The sequence below is a fragment of the Micropterus dolomieu genome, linkage group LG08, assembly GCF_021292245.1.
Source record: "Micropterus dolomieu isolate WLL.071019.BEF.003 ecotype Adirondacks linkage group LG08, ASM2129224v1, whole genome shotgun sequence".
NCBI lineage: Eukaryota > Metazoa > Chordata > Actinopteri > Centrarchiformes > Centrarchidae > Micropterus > Micropterus dolomieu.
This window is the reverse complement of record NC_060157.1, coordinates 8,131,181-8,143,413: the sequence shown is the minus strand read 5'-3', so window position 1 is coordinate 8,143,413 and position 12,233 is coordinate 8,131,181. Positions and strand designations below refer to the sequence as shown.

The 12,233-nt window shown below is 40.8% G+C and overlaps 1 protein-coding gene across 1 annotated transcript; it reads right to left on the bottom strand.

Moving 5' to 3' along the window:
- Nucleotides 1–246: 246 nt before the first annotated feature.
- tamalin (trafficking regulator and scaffold protein tamalin) lies at nt 247–10,797 on the bottom strand. The gene is made up of 8 exons (XM_046055708.1): nt 10,452–10,797; nt 8,558–8,610; nt 7,601–7,655; nt 5,493–5,595; nt 4,223–4,316; nt 2,653–2,719; nt 1,569–1,635; nt 247–1,222 (listed from the first exon to the last, which is right to left on the bottom strand). Exons 1-8 carry the CDS (start codon nt 10,647–10,649, stop codon nt 720–722), a joined length of 1,140 nt encoding a protein of 379 aa, XP_045911664.1. The 5' UTR covers nt 10,650–10,797; the 3' UTR covers nt 247–719.
- Between the last annotated feature and the right edge of the window lie 1,436 nt (nt 10,798–12,233).

The following is a 12,233-nucleotide window of genomic DNA, read 5'->3' as shown; positions in this document are numbered from 1 at the left end:
ACTAGCCTGTAAAACTTTGGTGATAATATTCCTAAACGGAGGAAGAGTTGTGGAACTCTGAAGACTTACTATATTTAAAAGTATCACATGGAGTAGGACTCCACGGGGGAAATTACAAACAGAATGTTTGTACACTCGAGGTCTCAGCACTAATTTAAGTTTGGCAGCTACAATTCCCACAAACAGTTGTGGCTTGAAGAACAAAATAGCTTTTCTGGTTCTGCACAAAATAATGAGCATATAATCTGAAGTTGCCACGTATTTTTATTTTTAGGAACCGTGACTTAGGCGGAAACAAATAACACAGGATCGAATCTGAATCATCTGAAGTAGATATAAAATGTATTTGCACTATCACAATGATGACGGGTCACTTATTCAGCAGTCAAAAGAAAAGTCTGAGCATGCAGTAAAAACAAAAAAAAAATCCTTCAGTCTGTACAAAAACCTGACAGTTGTTAAAATAAATAAATAACTTAAAGAACAAAACAAATGAAAACAAAAGTTATGTACAGCTGTGAAACACTGAGGGCTACAGAACTTAGCCAAATTGTCATTGGTCTACCCATTCAAACATGGGGAGGTGCAACTGTAGCGCCATTACACTTTGGTCTCAGCCTTGTCACTCTTTTTTCTTTGGCAGTTTAGTTTGTCTCTGGTGCTATAAGTCTTTGGGTCTGTTCTCTTGTGAACTTTAGGTGAACAGCTTTGTTTGCTGCTCACAGTTTGCTCTCCTCCTCCTCCAGCGGTCGGTTCAAGCCCGGGATGAATTTCAGGAGTTGCCTGCGGAAGCTTTTCTGTTTGGGCTTCTTCTGCAGGGAGTTAAATCCTCCCTGCTTCTCCCCCGAAGTGGACGATGGCAACGATGAAGAAGATCCCCTGGTGTAGCTGCGTGTGCTTGCGCTGCGGGTCAGATGCGTTTTGGCCGTCGTGAAGAGCTCGCTGGCTGGTCGGAGACGTTGCTGCCTCTGCGGCTGCTGCTGCTCTTTCTTTTTCTCTGTTCTGGTGTGGTCGATGGAATCCAAGCCACCGTCGACCGGGTACAGGCAGGTCTGGTAGAGAGGGTCGTCCTCGGTGGCTGTGCTGAGAAGGCTGGCGCTGCTGCTGGTGCTGCCGGCGCAGCGGATGGCTCTCTGAGCGACAGGGCTGGGAGTGCCGAGGCTGCCATACACGCCTGCTGACTCCAGGGACTCGTACACTGCAGCATCACTCATTACTATGCCTACAGGAAAGAAGGGCGGAGTTAGGATAGTGGACTACCACTAATTAAACTATGTTGTATCACTGAACACACAGGCATACAGAAAGAACAACTGAAACTCGGAGTATAGGGCATTTCTTGGAGAACGTGTGCATTGTTTTTTTTATGTTTTAAGTGTTTGTTTTATCAGCTATGAATTGTATCACCTCTCAGACACACAAAAAAACAGATCTGGAATCTGGACACTTTGATATGTTTTAATAGTTTTATTGTTTGTTTCGTATGTATAAAAGCAGTGTTGACATTGAGTGGATTATCCTAATAAAATAAAGTCAACGGAATTCACAAGACACACAAAACGACCTACCGTGAACAAGCCTCTGCTCCTGCACCATCAACGACCGATATTCATCCCACTTCTCATGAAGAGTTTGCTACAAAAGGAACACAGAGATATGTTAAATGATTGTGACAAGAAGACCACAACGTACAGGCAGCAGAATTCATGAAAGAGGACTGTGATGTTACTTGTTTCCAATTAAAAACAATGCTTAAAAAAAAGGTGGGACATATTTATTTAAGCTGTAAATTGTCAGCTTATGTATAAAACAGAGATATTTGGCATTTTGACATGTAATTTATCAAAACAAAAAGACTAAAAACCCAAATTATCTGTGCTCCCACTGCAGGGACAATAGGCAAATAAATGCTAAAAATGCTTATAAATAAATAAATGCATTATTATTAATATTATTATTATTATTAAACTACTAATGGGAATATTCTCAGTAGTAAATGTGAAACAGCGCTGATAAATAGCAAAAACTAAAAAGGACGATGACCCATCAGAGGAAATTTCCTAAATACCACTGACAGACAGACATGCAACTTAATGTGTATGATTGAACATGTTTTTGTCATGGTGATTGAGGTAGAACTTTTCCAGTCAGTGTTCTAGTTCTTTGTCCAATGAGAACGTCTAACAACCCTTTCATCTCCAGCAAGTCAAATGCAGCGTGTTCAGCGGCAGGATAATCTTTAGAAATGTTGGATTAGTATCTCAGAAAGCGGCTGTGTTTCAGCTCTCTCTCTCACACACATACACACACACGGATTACAGTGGGACAGCTGCTGTAATCTTAGGGGAAAAGCGTGCTCACTTGAGCCACTTCATAGGCAGATTTTAAAAAACAGCCTCTGGTCAAGAATGTCTGCAGCGATCAGTGAGCCTGCCGGAAAAACTGCTGATGCAACAGGTGGTGCTGCTGGAGAGACAGGTGGGGAGGGAGTGGGAGGTGGTGTCTATATCTAGCATGTAACATAATGTGTGTGTGTGTGTGTGTGTGTGTGTGTTCGTGGGTGGGTGAGGCTGGTGGACACACAATGAGGCTGACTCACTGCTGACAAACAGTGAAAAACGGCTGCAGCAACACCTAAAAGAAATAACTCACCTTCAGATACTGCAGCCGGGCTTCCAGCTCTGCTTTTCGGATTGAGTCACTGTAAACTGTCTCCAGCCTGTAAGTGTAAAACCAGAAGGAAACAGAATTAATAATTGTAAAGGGAAGCGCTTATAAAAACTACAAGGGCAGAAAACAGTGGTTGAAAAACAAGTTTGACCAAATGAAAGGCTCTTTTCATAAGACGGTGGCAGGAAGGGGTCGGGTGTGAAACAGTTTACAAGAGAGGGGGGAAGGATAAGGAACGTATACATTTTCCACTCAAGATACTTCAGTGTGGCAAATCCTTTGAATCACAGGAGTGGGTGACCAACTTATAGAGCTTGTTTTCACTTTATTTATAAGTTTATATAGACTTAAGATGTAAGTATAATTTGATGATGTCAGTCCATAAAATCTGTGCCTGCAATTTCACTCTGATGCGGTTCACCTCACTTCTTTCGCAGCAGCTCTCAAAAAGTTTACAGACGGAGCCTCGCTAATTGTCCTTTTAATCATTTACGAGCACAGGACAAGGATAAGGAAGAGAGCATGGTTCCGATTAAACACCCACCCATGCACTCAACTGCCAGATATCAAAACCTTAACACTGATGTTCAAAATACTTAAGCTATGGATGACAAAACTATTTCAACTCAATAACATGGTGTAAAAAAAAATCATAATCGCTTGCCTGTTATTTTTAAACTTTTAAGGTGTAAGTATGCTTCATCAGAACTGCTTCTCAGATGGTCGAACAACTTCTGAAACACCCTCCCCCCACACCTTTTATACTGGGCGGAGGTCTGTGTTGCCAGACAACACGTCGTACCGACCAGTTCTTTCCAAGCATAACTTGGCCTTAGTCTATGAAATGTTAGAAAATTGCAAAAAATGTCCATCTCAGTTTCCCAGAGCCTGAGGTAACATCTTCCATTTGGCAGCTTCGTACTAACAACAGCCCAAAACACAAATATATGCATTTGACAATGTTTTAGGATAAAAAATAGCAGCAAGTTCTCACGTTTCAAAAGCTGTTTAGGTTGTTTTTTGCTAAGTTAATAACTTAAATCAGAAGTTCTCAAATGTTTTATGTCATCCCCCCACTGAAATTGCTTTAAACCAAATCAACATTTTTGGGAAAGCTGAATCACAGACTTCATTCATTCACATCATTTGATTTAAATATTAACATAATAACACGTATAACTATAACTAAAAAAACTTTGCTTAACTTTTAGACACAGGAGACAACTTCAATGACAGTGATGTTGAGAACAAGTCATTTACATTTCCAGTCAGACTTTTTGCACAGATATGTCCCTCTTCACATGTTATGTTGCCCTCTGAATAAATATTTCTAACCTGACTTTATGATAGGTTTGTTAGCATCAGAGCACTCTTGTTCACTGAGTTGAACAATTAAGGGATTATCAAAATTGCTTCTAAATTTCTGTCAAATCAAGTTCAGCGCTAGAATACACTGAATATGTTAATGAAATAAAAACCTGAGAAGCATAACTAACATAGTTATAGGTTTCTAAACATCCGCGTCTTTTTTATTTTCTGTGAGTCTGTGTACCTGAGTGTGTTGCCGCAGGCCCTTATGAGCTGAACGATGTCCTTGTGCCGAAATCCCTCCACAGTGGCCTCGTTCACGCTTGCGATGGTGTCCCCTACACACACACACACACACACACACACACACACAATGTGTGTTAACCAGCAGCCATCAGGTCAGGATGCACTTCAATACACTGTGGCTTTAATTACTGCATTATTACTCATTACTACAAGCTGCAGCCAAATGTGGCTCATCTGGTTCTAAATGAAACCTCAACATGCAGATGTGCAACACAAATGTGGAAGGCCATGCATGTGCAGTCGTGGCATATGGCTTGTCACTGAACTGGAGTCAACTGATTGGAAAAGAGACTTATTTCAAATGTTAAAGCCATATACATTTGTTTATGTATGAGAGTCACACCGTTTCACTTCACAGTATTATTATTATTAGATGTGGTGTGAACTCTCATGCGTGACAGCAGCCTTTGTGAGGCTTCAGCACAAAAGCCTATTTTCCTTTTTCAAAAACCACCGCCTAATCTGTCTCATGCGATGAAGTCACTGCGTTCGCAGCAAGACACAGGGAACAATGGGGCAAGCATGCGAGGAATGTAGGAAGTGAAACTGAAGTGACATATGCAGGTTGGATGGAGGCGGGAGCAACTGAATTGTCTTCCTCTTTCCATTTTTTTTTTTATATAAGGCTCAGAGCGGCCGGCTTGTGACTGAGACATCATGAGTTTGAAATCCAGAGACAATTTAAGCAAAGTGAATAACCGCAGTAGCGCTCTTTAGAATGACATCAAGCACAGAACTTCTTCTCTTCTCACTTTGATAATTATTATCTTTCACTGATAAAAACATAATTGCATGTGCTGGTTCATTAACACTTAATTTCTATCGTTCGGAACTTTTTTTTTTTTTTAAAGGACCCAAAAGGAAATGAGCCATGTTTTGCCAAATAAAAATAACACTTCCCTTTCAAACTGGCATTTGAGATGTTGTCTTTGGCTTTCTCTATCTGGCACATTGATGAGAGGAGATGGCAAATACTGAAATAGCCCCTCACTTGGTTGCCGTTGACTGGAAAATGAGTGTCATATTTGCACTTCCCCAAACAGCCGGCTCAAACACACGAGTGCTTTTGTTGATGGACGGTACACCAGTGTCAGATGGCAAACACAAAAGAGGATAAGCACGACCAAAACGAGGCTCTCTTCCCCTCATGACTATTAGGAGTGTTTTCCAGGGTTATTTCAGGCTCAAATAAAAATACACAAACTCACCAACTTTAAGTCCTGCTTGCTGGGCCGGGCTGTCATCGTGCACCTTACACACGAACGTGCACATCTCCACCGAGTTTTGGTCTTGATGGTGCAGGCCGTAAGTCTGAAAGACATAGAATGACCAAACTGAAAAAACAGTAACAGAAAACACTTTGTAAATACTTCCTTACTCTTCTGTGGAAATTGTCTTATACAATGTGATTGACGTCACCAGTTTTGAAATCATGTAGCCATACTATGCAACACCGATAAACTACTGAATGACAAGCTGAGGAAGCCATGGCAGACAATACAGGAAAGCAGATTGAATCACTGAACACGCAGAGATGTGATGCAAACATGCAAAGTAAGAGTTTGTTTCTTTAGTCTTTAACAGTACCAACATGCCCATATGTGCATTGAAAGGTTTTTTGGTTGCTGTAAATTGTTCCTTACCTTTATTGTAAGAGATCAGGGACAAAAATCCTCTGTTCTGTGCAAAAATACACTCCAAAGTTGCATAAATGACTCACAAGTTCAGCAGACGGAGAAAAAAATCCCTTTTTGTACAAAAATCCCTCTGTCGCACTCCAACAAGAAAACACCGTCCAGAGAAACACAAAGAGGGAATTTCATACCAAAAGAACTGTCGAACTCAGATGGCAGAAGCCTCATATTTTCTTTAACTTAATGTATTTTTGCACAGAAAGAGAACTGTGGATTGTGTCCCCCATCTATTACATTTAAATCGCTTCAGGATGGAGGAAGGAGGAGGAAAAATGACAGCGACCGCTTTAATGTATATACATATAGGCAGGTCAGTATGGTTTTAAGACCTGTCCTTTAAAAAGACACTGAAACCTGCCACTTGCTGACAGCAGTTAAGTTTAAAAACGGAAAACATTGTTGTGAGATAATCTATATCTGTGTCTTTATTATGTATCTAATATTTTGTTGTCCTGGAAACTGTTGTTGGTACTTCCACATGTATTGTTTTAGTCACCGCAGTCTCTTTGCAGAACGTCAGAGCACTGCAGGCACAACAGACAGACTTCCCCTTGTCATGCAATTATCAGTCAGTCAACATACTGCTGCTGAGGGAGCCTGAAACTGCGGGCCTTTCCCTCAACAAACAGGTCAGAGACACTCTCACTCGTAAAAAGTTACCACGGTTTCCATCTGTCTAAGTCAAGTGTTAAAACTATTAAAACACAAATCGAAACTGGATGAGTCTCTTATGGAAATATGCAATGATATAAATCTGCCTGCCTGTTCTTGCTGCCGGCTCAATATGAGCTTCCTTCTCAGCAGCCTGAAAGATAAACACATAACCGTGCAAAGATCGTTGAAATGCAAATATCACATTTACATAGTGGATCTTCAGCTCCACATCCGTGTAAATTTAAACAGGCACCGAGGGAGGAAGAACCATCAGGCAACACAAGACTCCTAAAACAAAAAAAAACCAAAAAAATAACTGGCCCTCATGATCTCACTTCCTTCTAGCACGCAGGCCAACAGGAAGGGCGGGCATCTCCATCAAAACCGTAAATAGAACAATATGTCTTTTGCTCAATGCAGTACACACCACTTGCAGAAACTGTAACTGGCCAACAGAGTATTAAAATATCCACATTACTGTAAAAAAATAAAAATAAAAAGGACACTCAAATCAACATTTCTAACTATTTAAAGAATAGGGTCTGAGAGCTGACATTGTAAGGAAGCGCTTTGGGGTGGAATGACGGTATTGAGGTCAAATGTGGGAAGCGTCTGCCTGCTGAGCGGGTGAGAAAGTGAAGCAGGTATTACATGGGAAGCGTGTGAGCAAACCACATGGCTTAAAATAAACAGACGCTGGGAGAAAAAAAAAAGGCTGCTCTTCTCTCCTACATCATGGGACTAACATCAACGGGTTATTTGGCTGATGCGTGACCTTTCAACCTTACCGGCACAGGCTCGGATTTAGAGATTTACAGGATAAGATGTACATGCTTCAGTCACTCAAGTATCATAATCTGTTGACAGGGATGTGGACGATCAGGGAAATCCTTTTAAATGGCACTTCAGAGGTTAAGACCCCCTCACTCCCTACCACCACCACCAACATATCGCTATTATCATCTTACCTGGATCTCAAATCCAAATGACTCCTCTTCCTTTTTCTCCAGGACCACCACCTTTCTGGAAAAAAGAAAGAGATTTTTGTTTTAACAAACTCTTTACTGTTGCCATCACAACTTCTTTTATATCCTCTTTTTTAGCCGTACCTTGTAATACACTAGTAAGAGTCAAGACAAGGGGGGAAAAAGCACAAAAGTCATGTAATCAATGCAGCGCTGAAGCGATTAGTCAAGTTATCAGCAACCATTTGGATACTGATTAGTCGTTTTATTCATTTTTCAAGCAAAGTGCTAAATATTCACGTGTGTCAGCTTTTCAAATGTGAGGATTTTCAGCTTTTTGTCTGATTTATGGGATTGTAAATGGAATATTCTGGGGGTTTGAACAATTGGTTGGACAAAATTCACTGAAACTCTATAAGATAAGATTTTATGGTAGACATTTTTCACTGTTTTCTGGTGTTATGGTCAGACTTCAGTCCATTTAAAGCCAAGGAATATGGGATTTTATACTATATCCGTCATCTTTTAGGCTAACAGTAATGATAAGATCAACAAGATGTTTACGTCCAACTCTGGATTCCTTTTTTCCATGTGCGTCCTTATCTAAATTGCATAACAATTTATCTCTGCTGGCTGCACAGAACTTCTTCTGTGCTGTCCAGCAGCATCTGGACGTCACTGCTAAACATAAAGTACAACGGTCTGTTGGACTGAGGGACGTCAACCCAGCATCTCTCATGCAGGGGCAGCACATGAAAGATTCATAACAGCCCTCGCGAATATTGTCAATAAGAATGGCTTCTATAGTTACAGATCACTGTTTGAATGAGGGCCTTTCACTTTGAGATGAGGCTGCTCACTTCTAAAGATTTTAGAAGGAGGATGTGGCCGTGAAATGATTAGCGTGAAGATAAGGTTGAAAGATTATACGAGGACAAACGTCAGCAAATGACAAGGTACCTTTGTGGTTCTGGTGACTGTGTTAGGGGTTTCCACTTCTGTAGCCCAGCACCCTGCAAGGAGAAAACGAAACAAGACATGGACCGTGTCAAACACCTGCATGATGTGAATGCAGGATTACTCATGAGGGGTTCCCCTCCCATGCCCAATATTCCCCTACCACACCTACTGTACACATCGGTGCGTCGACCTGTCCAGCGAGTCTTAAAGCCGCGCACATGTGCCTGGTTTGTATTTTTACGCTACTTAACCATTATACCGGGAGGAAAACATCAGCAGTGAAACCAGAAATGCATGTCTGGCTGCTCTTTGTTTACAGGCAGTCACAACATCAGAAGCAAACCTCAGAGCACCAACATTTAGCCTAACTTTCACACAAAATCAGCTGCCTCCAGACACTAAAACTCTTGACCTATCTGAAACTTTAAATCATTTCGAGCAGTTTGTACAAATTCCAGCCCATTAAAGAAACAAACAAGACACAGTGGTGAACAGTGGGCTGAAATAACAGCCACAATAACTGCCTTGAGGGATAACCCAAGTCAACAGTAGGTCAGGACTGTGCCCTACCTGACTGTGTAAATAAGGAAGGCATCTAACCAGAAGGCTCCACTAAATCACTTACAATCAATCCTCATCTGTTCCAACCCAATCATATTCAAATGCTGCTCCTATGAAAGGCTGCTTTGTGCTACAGTCTCTCTTGGTAGTAAAATGTTGCTTTCTTTAAGTCCCAACACTTACAGAATTGTCCCGCGGCTGACTCAATGGAGTGCATTTATTCCCTGAGAGCGACGGGGGCGGCTCGAGTATGATCTCCACGCCTGTGTGTGCACAATGCACTGTTGTAGCCCTTCACTCCAGCTACTGCACATTATGTGGATAACAGTACACTGTTACATGTCTGTTTTAAACTGGTTTCCAATTGGGATGTCCAACTCCAAAGGAAGTAACATTACAGAACTGAATCAAATGAGCCTTATGAGAGACCCACTAACCCTGTCATAACTTTAAGACAGTATTATGCAACACCGGCTAAAGCTGATGTCATTCTTGATCATCAGAGAAGAGATCCTGTTCTTCAATTATGGTTGAACTGAATCCAGCTTAACATGTTGTTATCAGGTTCAAACGTTTGATTTGTTTATCGTAGTTTTCAGTGTGCTTTTATTTTGAAATGAAAAAAATTAAAAGTAGTTACTCTGATGTAAAATCTATTTCACCTAATACTAAAATTTTAAATGAATGACTTGTTGCTGATAATTTAGATCTGTCAACTTAAGAAGTGCAGGACAAGTACAGGATACTGACACACAGCATAGATCAGATTTAGCATGGTCCACACTACTGTTGCCTTTCAGTGAGATGCCCTCTGCAGATACACCGAACAGCTTCCAGCAGAGGTTCCCAAACATTTTCAGATCAGGAATCACCAGAAAGATTGAGTACACTGCATCCCACAGAATCCCTACAGATGTTTGGCTTTTAGATAAGGCAATACTTAATAAGGCATGTTGTTGTTTGGCCATACTTAAAATTATCTCCTCCTTTTGGCAGGTGAAATAATAAGAAAAGTCTAAAAAAGATGTTCATTTGGCTGAAAATCCACTGTCCAAAACCAGAATTGAACATGATGTTTTGCTAATGAGATAACACTCTAGAGTGGAAAAACTTGACGTTAAGCAAGTTTAAAAGGTCTTGTGTGAACAATTAAAACTTAATGTAAATCCTACACATAACTTTAAGAGTGCAGTGTAGTGCAACAACTACAATTTAGATACAGAAAATATTCACAACTTAAAGTTAAAAAGAATCAATGAATGAGGACACAAGAAAGAATAAATTACACTCACTTTATAAACTTATGACACAAAGTGTTAAATGGACTTCTTACCTTTTTGAAGTTTCTGGGCAGCGTCCCCCCAGAGTAAGCCAAAGTCTTGTAGTTGTAAACGTCCGAGGAGTTTGTCGGTAAGTCCACAGTCCTGCAGCTGTCGGACTTTGACGAGGTGAAATATATGTCGTTGTCTTGAGATGCGGGTCCACCTTCGGGCCCGCTGGAGTTCACCTTCTTCAGCCTCCTGAACGTCATGTTGAGCTCATAAACGAGGTGGAAAGTTGTTGCGGATAGAAACAAAAGTACACGCGTCTTGCTGTTGAGAAACCACACGAGACTGATGCTGACCAACTTGTGAGCTCCAGCGTGAGCCAACTACATTGTCACTTCACAGCGTTTCTGGGGGTGGGCGGGGACTTTGTTGTGACACAAGTGAGTGCCAATAGCGATGTTGACGTGCATCCTCTATGCTGCCTTTAAGTGCACATCGGATATTTGTGTTTCCCATTTCGGAAAGCTGAACGTGAGGCGATGTGGCTGTAGTCGTAAATGCATAAAAAAAAGTTGTGGTTTTATTTTAGAAATGAGTAGCACAAGGCAAGTAGTCAATGCAGTAGGCTAGCTGATTAATTGGTTAGTCGCTGGAAAATGATTTGGCAGCTATATGGATAACTGATTAATTGTTTTCATCGTTTCAGTATTTTTTCAAGCAACAATGCCAAACATCACTGGTGTCATCTTCTCAAATGTGAGGATGTTCTGCTTTTCTCTGTTTAGTAACCTTTTGTAATTGTAGCCTGAATATTTTGGGAGTTTGGGATATCACATTGATCTTTAAGAAATTGTGCTGGATATGTATCACTATGACTGGTTGTTTGTCTATGTGTGGCCCTGCGATGGACTGGCGACCTATTCAAGGTGTACCCCGCCTTTCGCCCAGTGTCAGCTGGGATTGGCTCCAGCCCCCCTGCGACCTCGTACGCAGGATAAGCAGTTGACGATGGATGTATCACTATGAACAAACATTTTATGCACCAAATGATTAATCAATAAGATCATTTGCTGATTAATCGATAATGTTGATAAGTAGTTTCAGACCTAAATCAGTGTTTATTTCACAACTTGTTTCTTCTTGTTACTTCTCTTGGTTGTTTGACCTTGACTGTGCAGAATGAGGTTTGTGCAGAAGCTGATGATGATGAAGGGGGGAAATCTGATGTTATCTTGTGTACATAAGACACGAGTTTGGAAGCCAGTCACTGTCCAATATGCAACCTATGCCTTACTAAAGTGTTAAGTGGAAATTTGAAGCTTTCTGGACATACACTGAGAATAGACATTTCAGTTTGTTTAAATTGGGAAATTTTAAATTTTTACATATTAGTTTCAGGACTTTTCATTGTGGGGGCATGATAAGATGCAGTTTTAAAATTTTGTAAGTAGCTGTTGGTTGAAAAGACAAATGAGATGGGTTTTTTTACGTCTTGAAACATGTCCTTAGGGGATCATTATGGCTTTTCTATATATATACACACTTTACTGAAACTGAGCTGTTCTCAGGCACATGTGTGGCATAATTCTTTAAGATGGTGTCATTTATCTGATATGCAAACAGTTGTTTAAATTACTCTGACCAGCAGCTGTTGGCAAATTTTCCAAACATACAGTTTGCGGTCTAGTCTGTAATCCTGATTTGTCCAACAGCGTCTGAAGGCAACATTTGTTGCTAGCAGACCAACCTCTCACTAAAAGTTAGGGGTAATATTACTCAGAACAAACTACTATTTGTTCTAAGCTCATATCCTCTTTTTGGCAACAAAGAGATTACGTTGTACAATT